This window comes from Cetorhinus maximus, chromosome 12 (genome assembly GCF_964194155.1).
Source record: "Cetorhinus maximus chromosome 12, sCetMax3.hap1.1, whole genome shotgun sequence".
NCBI lineage: Eukaryota > Metazoa > Chordata > Chondrichthyes > Lamniformes > Cetorhinidae > Cetorhinus > Cetorhinus maximus.
The window spans coordinates 66431326-66452603 of NC_135890.1; the positions used below are offsets into that span (position 1 = coordinate 66431326).

Sequence of the window (21278 nt, forward strand, 5' to 3'; positions counted from 1 at the left end):
CAGGTCTCTCAAATGGTAAAAAGCATGGATAATATAAATAGGGAAGCTGTTTAACTTGGCTGAGAGAATAACACTGGATGGCACTGATTGAATGAAGATTACTTGAGCCAAGTTAGAAGGGTATCTTCATTTACATTTTCACTGTAACCTCATTCTCCCACACTGCTATATCAATGACTGCCATAGGATTTACCATTTGTCTGGTACACTGCGATCCACAGATTCAATCATGTTGGGTAGTTTCTCTGCCGCATACCTCCATGGCTGCAGATAGCTGAGCCATGTTTCTAAAACCTGCAGAGAAAAATTAAACCATTAACAAGGGGACATGCAAGCAGATTAAAAACTGATCCTCCTGTCCAAGTGGCCATTTGATAGCAAAAAGCACCTGACATTACAATTATAAATTTTGTTCCTTCAGTTGGATTGTGTTTGAAGATTCAAGTCATACAACAGATTCATCAGAATGATGCCATGACAACATGGTGATGTATTGGTGGTGGCAACTGATTCAGTTGTAAGTGGTGAATTAACAGTATCACACCAGAAATATACTGGCACAATAATAAGGATCAGCACTGTTCCCTATGGTGTTTAGGGAATAGCTGAGGGGCCTCAGCTATTTACAATCTGTATTAATGACTTAGATGAAGAGACAGAGAGTAATGTATCAAAGTTTGCTGATGATACCAAACTAGGTGGGAAGGTAAGCTGCAGGGAGGACACAGGCTGCAAAGAGATAGACAGGTTAGTGAGTGGGCAACAAGATGGCAGACTGAGTATAATGTAGGGAAGTGTGAGGTTATTCACTTTGGTTGTAAGAATAGAAAAGCTGAATATTTTTTAAAAGATGAGAAACTTGTAAGTGTTAATGTTCGAAAAATCTAGGGTGTATTTGTACAAGGAACACATGTGCAGCAAGCAATTAGGAAGGCAAATGTCATGTTGGCATTTATTGCAAGAGGATTAGAGAACAAGAATAACAAATGTTACAATTTAACAGGGTTTTGGGGAGATTGCATCTGGAATACAATGCAATGTTTTGATCTCCACATTTAAGAAAGGATATACTTGCATTGGAGCCAGTACAGCGAAGCTTCACTAAATTGGTTCATGGGTCGAGGGGCTTGTCCTAAGATGAGAGCCTGAGTAAATTGGGCTTATATCCTCTGGAGTTTAGAAGAATGAGAGTCGGTCTCATTGAAACCTACAAAATTCTGAAGGGGCTTGATAGGGTGGGTGCAGAGAGATTGTTTCCACTGGTCGGGGAATCTAAAACAAGGGGGCACAGTCTCAGGACAAGGGACCGGTCATTTAGGACTGAGATGAGCTAAGAGTCTTTGGAATTCTCTACCCCAGAGGGTTGTGGATGCTCCATCATTTAAGGGTGGGATAGGCAGATTTTTGGTCTCAGGGAATGAAGCAATATGGGAAGCAAGGTGGAAAAGCCCAAGATCAGCTATGATCGTATTGCATGGTGGAGCAGGCTCGATGGGCCGTGTGGTCTATTCCTGCTCCTATTCCTTATGTTCTTATATTGGTAGCAGTACACTAAATGCACTCAAGGATTACACTGTGGGCTGTTAGAATACTAAAAATTCACGAGTATTTTAATGATGTTCTGAAACATCCAAATTTCAGATGCTGGGATAGATCGTGACTTTGACCAAGGCTATCACTTGTTTTACAATATTGCACAAAGAGGGCAGAATTTTCTGCCTGCTGGGCGGGCCCGACCCAATCTCCGGCGGGCGGGGAGATGATCCCTGCCGGAGAAGCGGGCCTCGCTGCCATTTTACATGACCAGCATGACGTCCGGCGGGAAGTGCTATGCGCTCCCTGTGAAGGCGGGGGGATTCCCCAAAAGCGAGAGTGCGCTCTTTCGTGCATGGGCACGAAAGAGCGCACATCTCCCTGAGGCTAAGTCCTGCCTCAGGGAGATCGCTGACACTTCTTAAAAATACGAAAATTAGGAAAAAAAAATTCCCTAACATGTCCCCCTCATGTGACAATGTCACATGAGATGGGACATGTTCATAAATTACAGTAAAACTTTATTAAACTTTTTAAATCCCTACATGAAACCTCATCTCGCCAGTGGATGAGGTTTCATGTTTTTTCTATTTGCCGCCGGGGCTCCTGGCCTGCCCGCCAACATTATGGTTGGACGGGCAGGTCCTTTAATTGTTTAAATGATCCTGTCAATGGCCTCAATTGGACATTGGCAGGTCGGCGGGCCCGCAGCTGATTTTGCTGTGCCCCCGCCTTCCTGAAAATTTAAATAGGGCGGGGTGATGTTTGGGGTTCCGCCTGAGGTCATCCCGCATCATTTTACGTGTCGGCGAGCGGGCCCCACCCCCTGCTTGCCGACAACAAAATTCTGCCCAGAGTTGGGGCTTAAGGAGGATCTTGGAGGTGGAGAAGCAGAGGACAGGAGGAAATACCAGTTCATGGAGCTTAAACAGTTGAAGACATGGCTATCAATAGTGGTGACAGGTGGGGAGGAGAGGGTGAACATGAACCCAGAGGTGTTAAGTGTTCATGGGAAGTTGCAAGGCTGGTGGAAACTTCAGAAATAAGAAGGGATTTAAAGACAGGGATGAGAATTTTAAATTTGACCTTGGTTAAACATTTTGCAATATTCTGTCAGTCAATCTCCTATCTTTCAATAATTTCAGTAAATGCCTGCAAAAGCCAGCCAGTGTGAAATTCACTTCCCAGCATCAGAACATGGCAAAGTTAAAACTTTGGCAAACATCCCTGTTATTAAATCTGATGCCAGTCATTGTTTTTAGGAGGAGATCAACATAGAATATTAATTAGACAAAGGAACTATGAGGTACATAATAAAACAAGCAGTGTAACGTACAGCTCTAAAGGAGGCGTCCAGGGGCCAGTGACTGAAACATTGCTGCAGGAACACATAAAGCTTCTGCTGAAAAAAACACGAAATCACAGCCCTGCAAGAAAATCAGAACAAATTACTTATAGTCACAGAACAGACATCAATTTGAAATGGAGAAATTACAGAATCTATAATTTCATTTACAGCATCACCTGTGATGCTCCAAATCAGAGGGTGAAAGACACTACACACGTCACGTTGCACTCAAGCACAAAAACATTTCCTCCTATAAATTTATGATCATTATTGATGATACACACACACACACACACACACACACACACACACACACACACACACACTTCAGAGGTTCAGTTAATAGCTTGTTAGGGTGAACAAGTATCAGCCTCATCACCCACATCCTGACGACGAATAAAAACCATCAAAAGCCAAGCATGGGAAAGCCATTTGCTTGATGAGTCTCATCCCTTCAATAAACCCAACCACCATCCCTTGAATATTCTATTAAAATCCATTCCTCTAGTCTCCCAACTCTCCCATTAAAATCCACTCCTCCAGTATCCAAATTCACCCAATGAAGCCCATTCCTCTAGTCTTCTCACATCACAGCTAAGCTAATTTCAGCACTATATGTTTTCCTCTATTACCCAGCCTGGCAGATTGCTCCAAATGTTTGTAACTTTGGGGAAAGTTATTCTTTCAACTATCAGCTTAACATTAATATATTAATGACTTGGATGAGGGAAGTGAATTTACTATCACCACGTTTGCAGATGATACAAAAATAGGGGAACGCAAGTGGTTAGGGTGATACAAAGAGTCTACAGAGGAATATAGGCAGGTTAAGTGAGTGGGCAAAAACTTGGCAGATGAAATATAATGGGGGAAAATGAGAGGTTATGCAATTTGGCAGGAAGAATAGAGGAGCTGAATATTATTTAAATGGAGGAAGACTGCAGAAGGCTGCAGCACAAAGGGATTCAGGGGTCCTCATGCATGAATCACAAGAAGCTAGCATACAAGTTCAGTAGGTAATTGGGAAGGCAAATGGAATGTTGGCCTTTATTTCAAAGAGAATGGAGTATAAAAATAGGGGAACCTTGCTAAAACTATGCAAGGCACTAGGTGGACCACACCTAGGATACTGTCAACAGTTTTGGTCCCGTTACCAAAGGAAAGATATAGTGACATTGGAGTCCAGAGAAGGTTCACTAGATTGATCCTGGGTATGGAGGGATTTTCTTATGAGGGGAGGTTGAGTAGGTTGGGTCTGTACACATTGGAGTTTAGAAGAATGAGAGGCGACCTTATTGAAACATAAAAGATTCCTAGAGAGGGGCTTGACAGGGTAGATGCTGAAAGATTGTTTCCCCCTCTGGGAGAGTCTAGGACCAGTGGGCATAATCTCAGAGTAAGGGGCCACCCATGTAAGACAGAGATGAAGAGGAAATTCTTTTCTCAGAGGGTAGTGAAGTTGTGGAATTCTTTACCGCAGAGGGCTGTAGGGGTTGGGTCATTAGTATATTCAAGGCTGAGGTAGACGGTTTTTTAATCAGTAAGGGAATGAAGGGTTATGGGGAAAAGGCAGGAAAGTGGAATTGAGGATTATCAGATCAGCCATGGTCTCATTGAATGGCAGAGCAGACTCGATGGGCCGAATGGCCTACTTCTGCTCCTACGTCTTATGGTCGAACATAAATTTAACTCAGTGAAAATTAAAAGTATTCTGGTTTGACATTCCTGATCAATTTCAAGGAATATTCTGGATTTACATATTTATCATGTACTCAAATGAGATCACTCCTTGTGACCATTGAGCTTCCCCAGTTTTCCTCATAGGACATCTCCTTTGCACCTAGATCAGCCTTATTGCTCCCCTCGGCCCTGCTTTGGTGCTTTACAAATGTTTTTGGTGAACACACCTTTCCATGTGTGGCCTCACCAAGTGCCCAGCATTAACTGACGATAGCCCTGTGGATATATTCCAGCAGCTTTGTCATTATTTCTCCACACAAAGTTCCAATGCCACTGTTTTCCTGTTCTAGCCCATTCATTATCTACGCGAGATGGTCAAGTGATTTGTTGATGTACCAAAACTGGCACTTGTATACACTATCTCAGGATTTTTAATGCAAACTCTTAATATTCAGGCAAAGCACACTACATATGGGAAGTGTAGGAAATGACAGCATGTGTTATGAAATGATACTTGCATATCACTTGCTCCAATTAAAACCTCATTACACCTTTTCTTTGCTCCCTTGTTGCTCTGACTTTTCTTTAACATCCTCGCCCAATGTCTTACATTAACATCCTGACCCTTCTTATTTCTCTCCTTACAGTAACCCAGTTCTGCTCCCCCTCTATTATTTCTCTAACCTATTTCCACAGTCCTTCAACCGATTCAAGGCTGAGTGACAATAGAGGTGCGACAAGCTGCCCTCATGTCCTTGGAGGTGAGGGAAGAGAGGTCAGCTTATGATTACTAATCAATCAGTGACCCCCACAGAAAGCAAGTAGGTACAGATGTCAGCTGATGACCCCTGTGGTTGAACAGTCCATGAAAACCTACCCAACAGCACAGTCAGCACTTTTGGGAAGGAGGGCTGGTAGGAAATGGACTCAAGAGTTGACAACCAGTTGAGCTGAGGATGAATCAGTCTCCCAACAGCTACTTTTAACAGATGGTGCAAGGTACCTGCAGTATCATTACTGCAACATCAGCATATTGAGGGGGTCTGGCTATGTGATGCCATGTATGCCTAGTCTGTCATTCTTCTCAAGATGGCCATAGTGAAGCCATAGCATGGATAAAGGATTGATTGGCTAACAGGAAGCAGAGAGCAGGGATAAATGTGTTTTTTTCAGATTGGCAAGCTGTAACTAGAGAAGTGCCACAAGGATCAGTGCTGGCTCCTCAACTATTTACAATTTGTATCAATGACTTGAATGAAAGGACCGAATGTATGGTTGCTAAATTTGCCGATGACACCAAGATAAGTAGGAAAGTAAGTTGTCAAGAGAAGGTCCAGAGTCTACAAAGGGATATAGACAGGTTAAGTGAGTGGGCAGATCTTTGACAGATGGCGTATAACGTGGGTAATGTGAACTCGTTCCCTTTGGCAGGAAGAATAGAAAAGCAGTATACTATTTAAATGGAGAAAGATTGCAGAACTCAGTGGTACAGAGGGATCTGGGTGTCCTGGTACATGAATCACAAAGTTACTATGCAGGTACAGCAAGTGATTAGGAAGGCAAATGGAATGTTGGTGTTTATTGCAAGAGGAATGGAATACAAAACTAGGGAAGGTTTACTGCAGCTGTACAGGGCATTGGTGAGACCACATGTGGAGTACTGTGCAGTTTTGGTCTCCTTATTTAAGATACAATGGCTTTAGAAGCAGTTCAGAGAAGGTTCACTGGACTCATTCCTGGGATGAAGGGGCTGTCTCATGAAGAAAGGTTGAACACGTTGGACCTATACCCACTGGAGTTTAGAAGAATGAGAGGTGATCTTATTGAAACTTAAGATCCTGAGGATGGATACCTGGAGGATGTTTCCTCTTGTGGGGGAGACAAACTAGGGGACACAGTTTAAAAATGAGAGCTCTCCCTTTTAAGACAGAAATGAGGAGAAACTTTTTCTCCCAAAGGGTCATTGGTGTGTGGAATTCTCTTCCCCAGAAAGCAATGGAGGCTGGGTCTTTGAATTTATTCAAAGCAGAGTTAGACAGATTTTTGTTGGGCAAGGGAGTCCAGGGTTACTAGGGGCAGAGAGGAAACTGGAGTTGAGACCACAACCAGATCAGCCATGATCTTACTGAATGGTGAAGCAGGCTTGAGAGGCCAAATGTTCTTAGTCATGGAAAACAACAAGGTGAAGGTCTGTTGTATTATTGCGTTTAAAATATTCTCCCCAGTGCCTGGCATTTATACAGCATATTCAGGGCATCTGAAGACACTTTGCAAAGCAAAGAAACATGGCAGCCAAGATGTCTCAGACAGTGAGATAGCAGGTAATGGATTTGTTAGTGACATGAAGTGAGGAAGGAATGTTGGTCCACAGCCAGGAGAGCTCTCTGCTTTCCTAACATCAGGGAATCTTATGTCCACCTGAATTGGGCCTTAGTCTAATGGCAATGCAGCACTCTCTCAGCACAGCACAGCTCAGATCATCTGAAGCCCTGGAATCAGGCTCGATTTGAAAATGAGAGTGCTACCATCTGACACAAGGTATGCTAAATGTCTAACCTGATGCTGAGATCCACAACTCTAGTGGCAGCATGTGGAGATGGAAGCTGAGAAACAAAACTTTGGGAGTGATGCAAATTAGAGAAAAAGGATATTTAAAAAAAGACTCTAGGGACATAGGGTTGGAGAGGGGCAAGGACTGAACTCAACATTTCAAATTCAATGCAAGGAAAGAGGGCACCAATTCAGCAGTTACTGGCACTAAGTTGGAAATCTCTCACCACAGGATTGTAAAGGGAAATTTTATTTAACCTTTGATGTACCTGACATTATGACAATAAAAAGTACTGTTAACAATTTCAGCTACAGATTTATTTTCTTATTTTACTCATTAGGTAGAAATCAAAATCTTGATGTTTGTGGGTTCATACAAGTTTGCAAGCTTATCCATTTTTTGTTCTATTTATTGTATAATTACCTTTGGGAGTGTGCTCCATGAGGAAATATGGGACTATTGATAAGAACTCAGTCAAGCCTATGCATTTTTACACCTTCCTTGCTCTCTACAAGTATTACTTTGCTCACATATTATTCTGCAGCCTTTTGGACATATTTATTTCAGACATGAAATAGGGCTCCCACGGGTGGTACACTGGTTAAATGTACCATCTAACGTGACAGAGGAGTGGAGTCATGAATGCTGCATTATGAAGCAACTTGGCACAGTTTTATCATTAAAAGTTCAATATCAGTACAAGTTTTGATGAAACAGTTCAGAGGGAATTTTACTCTGTAACCAGTGCTGTACCTGATCTAAAAGAATTTAATGGGACAGTACGGAGGGAGCTTTACTACTGGCAGCATTTGATATATAGTGGGCTATGTTGGGACTGCTTGATGCTTGCATTGGCAGCCTGAAATAGAAGGCGCTTAGGAACACAAGTTCCACAGAGACAGAAGGCCATTGAACCCTTTGAGGCTATTCCACCCTTCAATGAGATCATGGCTGCTCTAACTGAACTCTATACCCCTGCCTTTGCCCCACATCTTTGCTTTGCTAGATTTTTGTTAGCCAATTTCAGAAATCATGTCCAGTAATGTCATTTTCATAACTTATAAAAATATGAACTTTACTGTGTGTGGAATCTTTTGGAACTGACTTTTCTTTTAAAATGGACAATATGTGCTGCAAAAGATGGCCACCAAAGGTCATCCGACCTGCTAAGAATTTAAAAACTGCCACCCTATCTCACAGGGACAAAAGGATACATTCAATACTAAGAGGTGTCAACTACCCGTATCCTGAGACCATCCAAGACATTCCGGAGTCAGATGGGTCTTTCTGATTATCTCACTCTCCCACTCAGAATGAATGTCTTCAAACAATAAACTTGGTTGTGGCTAATCAACCTAGGACCAACACCATATTTGGAAAAGAGAACTGTGAGGATCGACATGGTAGGGCAGCCGTGTTGGTCTCCTTTTTTAATCTTTAAGTGCAGTCTGCAGAGGGACACAGCAGCAACTGAAAGGGCAGTAACATTATGCCTTAAGAACTGGAGACTAACATTGTAAAGTCCCCAAGCCTGTTCCTTTTCAGGTCCACCAATACAACAAACTGATCTCCTGGCACCGAGACCACAAGCAACTAACTCTGAGCTGCAGAAAGTCCACTTGTTCGAGAGAATGCTGAAAACCACCTTGGCATGTGACTCCGGCTGTTGAACCTACCTAAACAGCACTTGGAGTGATGACATCTTTTTGATCAGACCTGCAACCTATGTTTTCCAGAACGGGATAATCACAGGAATTATGAAATATTCTTTTTGGTTGTAACTTATAAAAGTGCACTATTCTTTGAACTACACGTCCCTTGACTGCGTTTGTGAGAGAGACAGAGAGAGAGCACACCGCAGTATTAGATTTCACGGTGAGTGTGTGAATAAACAATTCTCCTTATTTAAACACATGGGAAGCTTGTTGCTGATAATTCAAATTGCCCTCACACTCAAGGGTTAAATAAACATACAGACATCTTGCTCTCAAAAACTTACTGATCACGACAGTTGGGAAGGGGAGAGGGATTGCAGTAGTTCTCTCACCCTGTCCATAATGCAAATTTAAATTTTCCAATTGATCTAGCATCAACTGCTGTTTGAAGAGAGTTCCAAACTTCTACAACCTTCTGTGTGATGAAATATTTCCTAATTCTATACCTTTAAAGGTCTGGCTCTAATTTTTAGACTATGTCCCCTGCTCCTTGACTCACCAATCAGTGAAAATAGTTCTTCTCCATCTACCCTATCTGTTCCCCTTAATATCTTGAAAACTTCAATCAAATCATCTCTTAATTGTCTAAATTCCAGAAAATACAATCTTAGTTTAAAACAAAAAACTACTGCGGATGCTGGAAATCCAAAACAAAAACAAAAACAGAATTACCTGGAAAAACTCAGCAGGTCTGGCAGCATCGGTGGAGAAGAAAAGAGTTGACGTTTCGAGTCCAATGACCCTTCAACAGAACTGAGTGTAGTTAGGAGAGGGGTGAAATATAAGCTGGTTTAAGGTGGGGGGGGGTGGGGTGGGGGGAGAGAAGTGGAGGGTCGGGTGGTTGTAGGGACAAGCAAGCAGTGATAGGAGCAGAGAATCAAAAGATGTCACAGACAAAAGGATCAAAGAGGTGTTTGTTTAACTTCGTTTTATAATTTAATCCTTGGAGTCCAGGTATCATTCTGGTATACCTACACCCCATTTCCTCAAAGCCAATTTAAGGTGCAGTGCCCAGAACTTCTCATAGTACTCCAAAAATGGTTTAACCAGGGCTTTGTACAGCTGAAGCATGATTTCTACCCCCTTGTATCCTGCTCCTCTAGATATAAAGGCCAGCATTCCAGTAGGTTTTTTGATTATTTTCTGCACTTGTTTATAATCTTTTAATGGTCTATGTACTTGGTCTCTTTGGACTTCCACTGTTTCTAGCTTTTCACCATTTACAAAGTACCCTGTTATATCCTTTTTAGGTCCAAAGTGGATGACTTCATATTTGTCAACATTAAATCCCTTTGCCAGTTTTATCCATTCACTTAGTCTATCAAGACCTCTTTGTAATTTTGTCCTTCCATCTACACTACTTACAAGTCAACCTACCTTTCTGTCATTAGACAGTGGAATAGAAAGTCACATGTCCAAGTCGATATTGAATACAGTGAATATTTGGACCTCAACACAGATCCTTGCAGGACACCACTGTCACATGCTGCCATTTAGTATACCTGCCTATTATCCCTATCCTCTGGCTCCACTTCAGCCTACCTGAAACCTTATAGACAAAATTCACAAAAACAGAAGGCTAACCTCTTGAATTCTTCCAGTGGGCTCCCAGTGTGAGAATGAGTTGAAGGTGAGGGTAAGGCTTGCTCCTGTTTTATGCTGTTGGAGAAACAATGGAGGTGCTTGACCAGCAGCCTCACCATTAGCACATGCTCCTCTGTTGGAGTGAAGGGTTCCTATCAAATATAGAACAGATGTCAGAAAACGGAGAAAGCACGCGAAAACCCAATTCAAGGACAAGGCACTAACAATGTAGAAACCCACGTGACTGAGCGAACTACTTGCATATAACAATTACTGACTGATCTCACATCTACTCTGGATAGAGTTACAGAATTAAACTAAAATGCAACAGCAGTCTAATTAATACCCCCTTAGTCCACTCCACAAGTATATTTCCAGGGCTACTGACTTTCATCTCTCCTAGTCTTTTCTCAGTAGTTCAAGAACTTGCTGTTATGGGAAATGGGCTAAAACCTGAGTCCCATCAGTCTGCAGCATAGCCTGTTCAGGGATCATCCCATCCAAATCCCACAGGTCTTGCTCAAAATAACGTATCACTTCTGTGTGACTGGGTCATCCAGCCCTGAAGATCCCCGATTCCCTGTCTGGCCTCTGTGGAGTTAATGGATTTTGACCAAGGTGACAGTCAGGGCACTAGGAATGGAGATCAAAAAACACAGATTAGCCTGGGTTCCTGCTTCTAATTGTGATGTTGTGACTCCTGTTTGGATAGTGTGAACATCAAGTGAGGACAAGGCTGTGATTTCATCCGGCAATTGAATGGCCAACACTCATTGTGTAGACTCACCTATGAAGAGTGACCAATTGGTCAAGGTACCAGAAGAGGTCCATGGAACCCCATCCCAAGAGATAGTGTTTTCAGGGAAACAGAGGACTAAAAGGGTACGGAAGTCCAACTGAAGTCAAAAATGCTAAAATACATAGGAAAGATAAGCCCAAGTGAGTCACAATCTTCAGGGGTGAGGGTTGGGGAAAGTTAGTGCGATTCTTATCTGCAAAAATCCAAAAGCACCGGGTGGCAGAGTGCCACACTTCTGACTGGGAAATATGTCTGGGAAAACATGGGCGGCATGAGTTGAGCAATGAAAATGGGCAGCCTAGACCATGAGCTAGGGGGCAGTGAAGAGGGGAAACAACAATAATGATACTAGAGACAACACTGATTGGAATGATACCAAATTAGTCACCATGCTCAGCAGAAAATGCCAAGTGACTTGGGATCACACCATGAAAATGCCACACTATCACTTGACCATGCCTCACCATATGTCTGATTCCAGTTTTTTCAGGACAAACTGCCTTCCTCCCCTCCATAATCTGCCAGGTTCCATGCTGTTTGCATCTTAACAGCTTTCTCCAGCCAAGTACTAAGGGATGAGGCTGGAATTTGCTCTGCTTTCTGTAGCTCTGCTCAGTAACTATTTTCAGGACCAGCATGGATGTGGGGCTCAGCCCCCTCCACACTGCTCTGACCCAGCATTTTGACAGATTTCTCCATTACCATCCCCACTCCAGCATTCAAGACTCAAAGCTTAGGTTATGGCTTCAGAAACAAGAATTACTAATTGTCCTGCTATCCAGGATATCTGCTAAGACCCAAACAGGACTACCTCCAGTGCCTACTGCTGTTCCAAGTGTTACCTGGGACAACAGGGCCAGCCCCTTTCTGTAGGCACTGGGCCATCATTTCAACCTTTCCGCAAGCAAGAAATCCTTGTGTGAAATCACAAAATATATTCCCACATGATGATAAATCACCCACCCAAAGATAAAACCCACAAGAGGCACTGAACTGATGTGAAAACATATAGAGCCCAGGATTTGTCTTGGAAGGACAATGGGAAAAGGTCACATCTGCAATAGAATGTTAGAATTCACTAAATACTGTTCTTGTTGAACAGAATTCATGATTTTTCATGTGCAAAGTTGACAATAGGCTCAGAGCTTCCTCCTATAAAGCTTACTTCTGGCAGCTTTTGGCACTCTTCCCATCTCGAGCACTGGAACATGCATCCTGCAGGCACGTACAATGCAGGGTGTACATGACATCTCCCAACAGAAGCAGGGAGAGAACAGACAGGAGCAGCAAAATTAAAAACGCAGGATTTCCCCATCTATCCTTTTCTTATTAACAGCCTGTGACCAATGCCATCCAAGAAAAATGCTGGGTTGAAGCATCTACAACAGCAGAGCACCAACATACCACAAAGAAAGCCACATGGTAAATGGGAAATTAACCCAAGGCATTAATCAAATAATGCCACATAAATGGTGCAATAGAGTTCTGGTTAAATAAAAGTCATTAATCCTCAAAATCTTATTGCTAGATGTTGTTTCTATCAATTCAAAACAACAAAGAAAATCTCAAAGCTACATGAGATCTGTCTGTGTTTCCAGCTGCATCAGATGAGGTTTCTCTTCCAGGTATTTGTCCAAGTTTGTCTTGTAGATACCCAAGCTACAATCCCTTATAATCTCATATGTGTAGATCTTTGAAGGTGGCAGGACGCATTGAGAGAGTGGTTAGTAAAGCATATGGGATCTTGGGCTTCATAACTAGAAGCATCGAGTACAAAAGCAAGGAAGTTATGCTGAACCTTTATAAAGCTCCAGTTAGGCTGTGGTAGTGTGTCCAGTTCTCGTCACCACACTTTAGTAAGGATGAGGGTACAGAGCAGATTTACCAGAATGGTTCCAGGAATGAAGGATTTTAGTTACAAGGTTAGTTTGGAGAAACTAGGTTTGTTCTCCTTAGAGCAAAGGAGATTGAGGGGTGACTTGATAAAGGTGTACACGATTATGACAGGGTTAGATAAGGTAGGCAAAGAAAAGCTGCTTCCATTAGCTGGTCATACAAGGACAAGATTTAAGGTTTTGGGCAAGAGATACAGGGGGAACTATTTGCTTTTTAAACAGCAAATGGCAGCTGCCCACGAAGGTGGTGGGGGTGGAGACGATCAATGGTTTCAAAAGGAAATTGGATGGGCACTTGAGGGAAATAAACTTGCAGGACTGCAGGAATAGAACTGTTTGGCTGGTCTTGAGAGCTGGTATGGACTTGATGGGTTGAACGCACTCCTCCTGCACCATGATGACCATGACTACTTCTGTCAACTATTCCAAACCAACCACACACACTGCAATGTTTCTTGATTGTAGCCTGAATCTATTTGTCCACGGGATGTAGACGTTGCTGCAAAGCCAGCACTTGTTGTTGCCCATCCCTAATTGCCCTTGACAAATTGGTGGTGAGCTGCCTTCTTGAACCACTGCAGTCCATCTGGTGCAGTGTTGTTAGGAAGGGAGCTCCAGGACCCTGCGACAGTGAAGGAACGATGATATAATTCAAAGGCAGGATGGTGTGTGGTTTTGGAGGGGAATTTGCAGGTAGTGGTGCTTCCATGCATCTGTTGCCTTTATTCTTCCAGGTGGAAGATGTGGCTGAGAAGGTACTGTTGAAGAAACATTGTCCTGCAACCCCTGCTCTTCAGAATAGTGCCATGGGAACTTTTGCATCTACCTGAGGGGTATAAGCCAACCTTGGTTTACCAACGGCAACAACACTTTGGCTAACTTTCTTGAACATCACCCTCCCAGCCCAAGTCTCCAGTGCTGCTCTGTTCTTCAAAATTGTGATGTGCACTATATACCTGTACTTCTGAGCAGATTACACTATCTGGCCTCACAACTAAGGATAGGCTCTGGATCACCTCTCATGACCAACTGCGATAATACAGATGGCCCCTTTTCTCTCTTTCCAATTACTCAGGCGTTTCACCCAGCACATTTCTGCTTCTTCATAACGTCTTCCTCAATCATCCAATGCAACTTTTCTTCAGGTCTCACCCGGCCACTACTCCACTGCTCGTCCCCTACGTGCAACAGTTGAATCATTATTACACCTTTAGCTCCTCCATATCCCTCAACGGAGAAACAAAATTCCTTCCAATTCTTCACTCAGCATTTTCTAATGTCCCTCAAATAAAACCAGCAGGTTACACTTCTTAGTCTTGGTAACATCACCTTTAATACTTCACTAACTGAATCTTGGAGACTAGGTTCTTATTCCCCTTGCCTGAGCCCAACAACTAGAGGCAGTTTAACTCGGAAAGCATCCAGAAAGCTTAGGGATTTGCACTGAGAGTAAACTGTTGCTGAGGGGAAATGTTTTAGGCACCAAGGAAGAAACAAAGCCACTTGGAAGCCACATCAATGGGGAAGATCGTGAGTCCTGAGGTGACAGCAACACCAAGAAATAGGATTAATTATTAAAAAGCACGTTACTTGGCAGGTGCCTTTCCAACATTTTTTTTTCTTGCACTAGTCTTCAATCTCCAGTTCTGCAGTGACCAAATTCTTGGATTTCATACTGTGGCACAAATTGAGCAATAACTGTAGCTTGGTTAACTGTTCTTGTTTCCCAGTGTCCTAGGCCCATCCACAGTCAACCGCCTGGTTTGTATATACAGTATTCACATTACCAGTGTATGTACACTTTCAGTTAAGAATTTCATCATAGGGCAACTAGTTTACCTTAACCAAGCAGAAAATTTAAATCACTGGCACCAGAATAGTCACTGATTTATACTATCCAGTTACCACAAATTCTGAGTTTTACCATGTGGCTGACAAGATTAAACAGAGATGCCAAAAATGAAAATAAAAAGGTACTTGGTAAGTGTGGAAGGTGCCATGGCCAGGCAGTGGCGATGCAGTGCTGTACTGAGTACTGCAGATACCGAGGCGGTACTGTAGCACCTCCAACTGAGGGTTAGCATCCGAGAACAAGACAACACAAAGAGGGAAAGCATTAATCCAGAGAGAGAGAGAGAGAGAGAGAGAGAGAGAGAAAAAAAAATTATAAACACAGAAAATTGACTTTTAAACATTCATCACTAGCCACATTCAATATACACAGAAATGCACATAGTTAACCCCTTTACTGCCAAACTCCAGCTTCTAAAAAGAAGTTTTGTGAAGGCATGCCACAAAAGCACCATTGAATAAGATTGCCGGATTAAAAATATTAATGATTTTTACAACATTACAGCTATTGAATCATAATGGAATTGGAGAAATCGATCATCGTATCAAGAACCAGATGATTGAAGGCCACAGTTAGCCGACTCAGATGATGTCCGATTATCAAACAACTGCAAATCACTGTAATGATATGGGCTTAAAAGTGAGAAGATTCATTTAGACTCAAGATGGAGCTTTAGTAAAATTAATTACTGCTCTGAGACCAACTGCTTCTTCTACATGAACTGGAATCAGTGCCAACATCAAGTTCTCCCAACGAAGTTCCTCTGCATATCAAACATTCCCAGGGCAGGTACAGCACAGATTAGATACAGAGTAACATTATCCTGAAGTGTTGAAGGATTGCACTTTATAGTTTTAAATTTATCACCAAAAGATATTCCTTGCCAAAAATCTGCAGTCTTCTTTGTTCAGGGTGTTTCATGAACAGTTTTATAGCCATGCCTAACCCTGTGGTTCATTTGCAAATGTCAGTGCCTTGCCGTGCACGGAGATCCTGGTACTGGTAATGGGGCATCCCACAGATCTCACTGACGAGCCTCAGGTCAAATTGAAATCGTTGCTTGTAGTCAAAGTGTGTTTGCGTCTGTGTATAATCTGAATCTAATGACTTGCTGGACAGTGTAAATGGAGCTTTACTCAGTGTCTAACCCAGGCAGTACCTGCCCTGGGAGTGTTTGATATTGACAAAGGGTGCCTCAAAATAAAGTGTTCCATTCTCTAGCACGGACATCCTCACCTTGAGGAACCCGAAGAGAAACATTTTAGAGTTTTTCTGCATAGTCTCCAGCTTTCCATTTCCAGAAGTTGGGACAGGTGCTTTTGGGAATTCTGTCAGCACTGAATGACTATTGGATGGCAGTTAAGGGGATAAACCATTTCTGACTACAATTATCAAACACAACGAGATAGTACACTACATGAACATGATCAATTTCCTACCAACTCATAAATTTACATGTGTAGGCAAGGTACCAAAGTCAGAGGCTGCCCAGGAGTGATTAAAGCAAGCAGTCGCGTTGTCATTGGGTTTTCAGTACATTATAGCATTGGGTTTGTGAAATTTTCATGTGCATGTTTTCAGTTCAACTGGACATATTAAATAAACCCAGTCACAACACTGAAATAGGTTATATTAAGTTAACCCTTTTGAGTTCTGAAGGACGCTCAGCTTTCGAAACGCACACCTCATTTTTGCCCTATACATGAAAAACTAAACATTTTACCATTTTAGTGCCCAGTAATTAGTGCACTGGTGTGCTCTATAGTGGATCAGCTGGATATTGCTGAACACAGGCCTGCCAAGCTGGCATCTCAACCCATCAAGGAGGCAAGGTTGTTGGCAAATTGAAATCGCATGTGCAACTTGGAAGAGAGGCAGAGATCATGGTAAAACAGCAGCAGTCAATAGGCTTCTGTTCAAAACCGAGGGGGTCCTTCTTCTTCAAAGAGTTAACACTGGTTAGTTAGTCTAATAAAGTGAATACCTGCGGCCCTGGCTTGCAATGCCATGAATGCACAAGACAGCCAGAATCAGAACGGAGACCATGAAGATGATGAGGAGGGAAAAAAAAAGAAAATAATGTAGAGGCATAACGTACATGCACCCAAAGCATCAACATGACATGCAAAGCTGAAGCAGAGCTCTAAAGTGTGGTCAAACTACCTGGTCACCTCAGGTTCAAAAACTCCACCCAATACAATAACTATACTGGGAGCTGGTGGCTTAGTGGTAATGTCATCAGAATAGTAATTCATGTGTCCCCAGTGCATTAGCCAACGGCAACTGGTGGAATTTAAATTTAGCCAACAAATAAAATGCTAGTTTTGGTAATAGTGACCATGAAACCATTGCTGTAAAAACCTATTTGGTTTACTAATGTCCTTTAGGGAAGGAAATCTGCCCTCCTTACCTGGACTCCAGACCCACAGCAATGTGATAGACTCTTAAATGCCCTCTGAAATGACCCAACAAGCCACTCAGTGGTATCAAACACTACAAAGTCTACCAAAAGGAATGAAACCGGACGGATCACCCAACATTGACTGAGGCACAGGAAACGACAACGGCAAAGTCCTCTTTACTAACATCCAGGGTCTTGTGCCAAAATTGGCAGGGCTGACCCACAGACCAGTCAAGCAACAGCCTGATAATGTCTGTAAAGTATGATTCAGAGAGTATGAATGTGTGCCAGACACTACCATCACCATCTGTGGGCATGTCCTGTCCCACCGATAGAACAGACCCACCAAAGGTGGTGGCACAGTGGTATACAGTCAGGAGGGAGTTGCCCCAGGAGTCCTCAACACAGACTCTGGACCCAATGAAGTCTCATGGCATCAGGTCAACATGGGCAAGGAAACCTCCGACTGATTACAGGCCCTCCCCCCGCCGCCTTCAGTTGACCAATCAGTACTCCTCCATGTTGAACACCACTTGGAGGAAGCACTGAAGGTAGAAAGCACATCGTATGTACTCTGGGTGGGGGACTTCAATGTCCATCCCCAAGAGTGGCTCAGTAGCATCATTACATGGCCGAGCTGGCCGAGTTCTAAAGGACATAGCTGCTAGACTGGATTTACAACAGGTGTTGAGGGAACCAACAAGAGCGAAAAACCTACTCGACCTCATCTTCACCAATCTGCCTGTCGCAGATGCAACTATGACAGTATTGGTAGGAGTGACCACCACCCAGTTCTCGTGGAGACGAGATCTCCCCTTCACATTGAGGATACCTACCATTGTGTTGTATGGCACTACGGTCATGCTAATGGTATAGATTTCGAACAGATCTGGCAACTGAAAGCTGGGCATCCTTGTGGCATTGTGGGCCATCATCAGCAGGAGAATTATATAAAACCAAAATCTGTAACCTCATGGCCCAGCAAATTCCCCACTCTACCATTACCATCAACCCTGGCTCAACGAAGAGTGCAGGAGGGCATGTCAGGAGCAGCTCCAGGCACACCTAAAAATGTGTCAACTCAATGAAGCTACACAGGACTACTTGCATGCCAATGAGTGAAGGCAGCAAGTGATAGACAGAGCTAAGCAATCCCTCAACCAATGGATCAGATCTAAACTCTGCAGTCCTGCCACATCCAGTCATGAATGGTGGTGGACAATTAAACAAATCACCGGAGGAGGCAGCTCCACAAATATCCCCATCCTCAATGATGGGGGAGCCCAGCACATCAATGCAAAAGATAAGGCTGAAGCATTTGCAGCAATCTTCAGCCAGAAGTGCCGAGTGGATGATCCATCTCTGCATCCTCCGGAAGTCCCCAGCATCACAGATGCCAGTCTTCAGCCAATTCGATTCACTCCACATGATATCAAGAAACTGAAGGCACTGGATCCTGCAAAGGCCATGCGCACCAACAACACTCCAGCAATAGTACTGAAGACTTGCGCTCCAGAACTTAACAGTTTTTTAGCTGTACTGGAACAGCTTTGCTAAGGACGCAGCATCTACCCAGCAATGTAGAAAATTCCCCAGATAGGTCCTGTCCACAAAAAGCAGGACGAATCCAACCCCGTCAATTACTGCCCCATCAGCAAATGATGGAAGGGGTCATCGACAGTGCTATCAAATGGCACTTACACAACAATAACCTGCTCACTGACGCTCAGTTTTGGTTCCAGCAGGGCCACTCAGCTCCTGACCTCATTACAGTCTTCGTCCAAACATGGACAAAAGAGTTGAACTCCAGATGAAGGTGAGGTCATTGCCCTCGACATCAAGGCACAATTTGACCGAATGTAGCATCAAAGAGCCCGAGCAAAACTGGAGTCAAAGGCAATCGGGGGGAAAACTCTCCATTAGTTGGACAATACCTAGCACAAAGGAACATGGCTGTAGTTGTTGCAGGTCAATCATCTCAGTCCCAAGACATCACTGAAGTTCCTCAGGGTAATGTCCTAGGTCCAACCATCTTTAGCTGCTTCATCAATGGCCTTCCCTCCATCATAATGTCAGGGGTGGGGATATTCACTGATGATTGCACAATGTTTAGCACCATTTGCGACACCTCAGATACTAAAACAGTCCATGTCCAAATGCAGCAAGACTGGGACAACAATCAGGCTTGGGCTGATAAGTGGCAAGTAACATTCATGCCACACAAGTGCTGGGCACTGACCATCTCCAACAGGAGAGAATTTAACCATCTCCCCATGTCATTCAATGGCATTTCCATCACTGAATCCTCCGCTATCAACATCCTGGGGGTTATCATTGAGCAGAAACTGAACTGGATTAGCCATATAAATACTGTGGCTACAAGAGTAGGTCAAAAGGCTAGGAATCCTGCAGCGAGTAACTCACCTCCTGACTCCCCAAAGCCTGTCCATCATCTACAAAGCACAAGTCAGGAGTGTGTTGGGATACTCTCCACTTGCCTGGATGAGTGCAGCTCCAACACTCAAGAAGCTCGACACCATCCACTTTATTGGCAGCCCTTCCACCACCTTCAACAGTCCATCCACCACTGGTGCTACAGTGTGTACCATCTACAAGATGCACTGCAACAATTCATCAAGACTCATTCAACAGCACCTTCCAAACCCACAACCTCTACCACTTACAAGGACAAGGGTAGCAGATGCATGGGAACGCCACCAACTGCAAGTTCCCCTCCAAGCCAAACTCCATCCTGACTTGGAAATATATCATCTTTCCTTCACTGTTGCTGGGTCAGAACCCCGGAACTACCTTCCTAACTGCAGCGTGGGTGTATCTACACCACATGCAAGCGGTTCAAGAAGGCAGCTCACCACCATCTTCTCAAAAGCAATTAGGGATGGGCTACAAAAATGCTGGCCTAGCCAGCGACACTCTCAACCCATGAAAAGCATAAAGTCACAGAACAGCATGAGTGTTATAGGGAGCTCTGGTCCACAAATTGAAGCACAAGTTTTAAAAAGAAACCGATGGAACTAAGTTTCATCAGCATTTTACCTAGGGTCATAATCCCAAGCAATGTCTCTGCTTAAGGGCAGCACTGGGGATGGTGGTTCAAGAAAGAGGACAGTAAGGAATGATCAACAAATACTGAACTTACCAACAATACTGAACTTACAGATTGCCCCAAGGAGCAATGGAGTGTTAAGACATACCCGCGATTCTCTCACACAATGAGCACATGATTTCAAATCATAATGCTACAAGCAGTCACCAGGTGGAGATCAGGTGCTTTATAGGGATATAAAAGCAAACTATGATGGAAACTGGAAATCTGAAATAAAAACAATAAATGCTGGAATGCTCAGCAGGTCAGGCAGCATCTGTGGAGAGAAACAGCGTTAATGGTCGATGATCTTTCATCAGAACAGATTATTTTGAATAGCTGCCTGCTTTCCTGAAATGGGTCCTAAAAGAAACACAAACTCTATTTTAATGAAGAGAATGCTCAATTTATAAGCCAGACTGGGACCGAAAGGCTTTTGTTGTTTTATTCTTTCATGGGATGTGACGGTTGCTGATAAGTTCAGTATTTGTTGATTATTCCTTACTGTCCTCTTTCTTGAACCATTTCAGTCCATATATGTATACTCACAATGCTGTTGGGGAAGGAGTTCCAGGATTTTGACCCAGTGACAGTGAAGGAATGGTGGTAAAGTTCCAAGTCAGAATGGTATATGGCTTGGAGGAGAACTTGCAGATGGTGGGGTTCCCAAGCATCTGCTGTCCTTGTTCTTCTAGGTGACAGAGGTCATGGGTTTCTAAGGTGTTGTCAAAGGATGGTACACACTGCTGCCACTGTACGTCAGTGGTGGAGTGGATGTTGAAGGTGGCAGCGAATGGGGTGCCAATGAAGCAGG

At 43.4% G+C, this 21278-nt stretch overlaps 1 protein-coding gene across 3 annotated transcripts in view; it reads right to left on the reverse strand.

Moving 5' to 3' along the window:
• Positions 1 to 21278, reverse strand: part of smpd4 (sphingomyelin phosphodiesterase 4) — a 72247-nt gene that overhangs the window by 16839 nt on the left and 34130 nt on the right. For 2 of the 3 annotated variants that reach the window (XM_078553780.1, XM_078553782.1), the window contains exons 10-13: positions 15083 to 15175; positions 10412 to 10563; positions 2870 to 2960; positions 194 to 294 (exon numbers count right to left, since the gene is read on the reverse strand). In XM_078553780.1, coding sequence (XP_078409906.1) covers positions 194 to 294; positions 2870 to 2960; positions 10412 to 10563; positions 15083 to 15175 — 437 coding nt within the window. The remainder of the gene's footprint in view (positions 1 to 193; positions 295 to 2869; positions 2961 to 10411; positions 10564 to 15082; positions 15176 to 21278) is intronic. The other variant, XM_078553781.1, reaches the window with a different exon arrangement.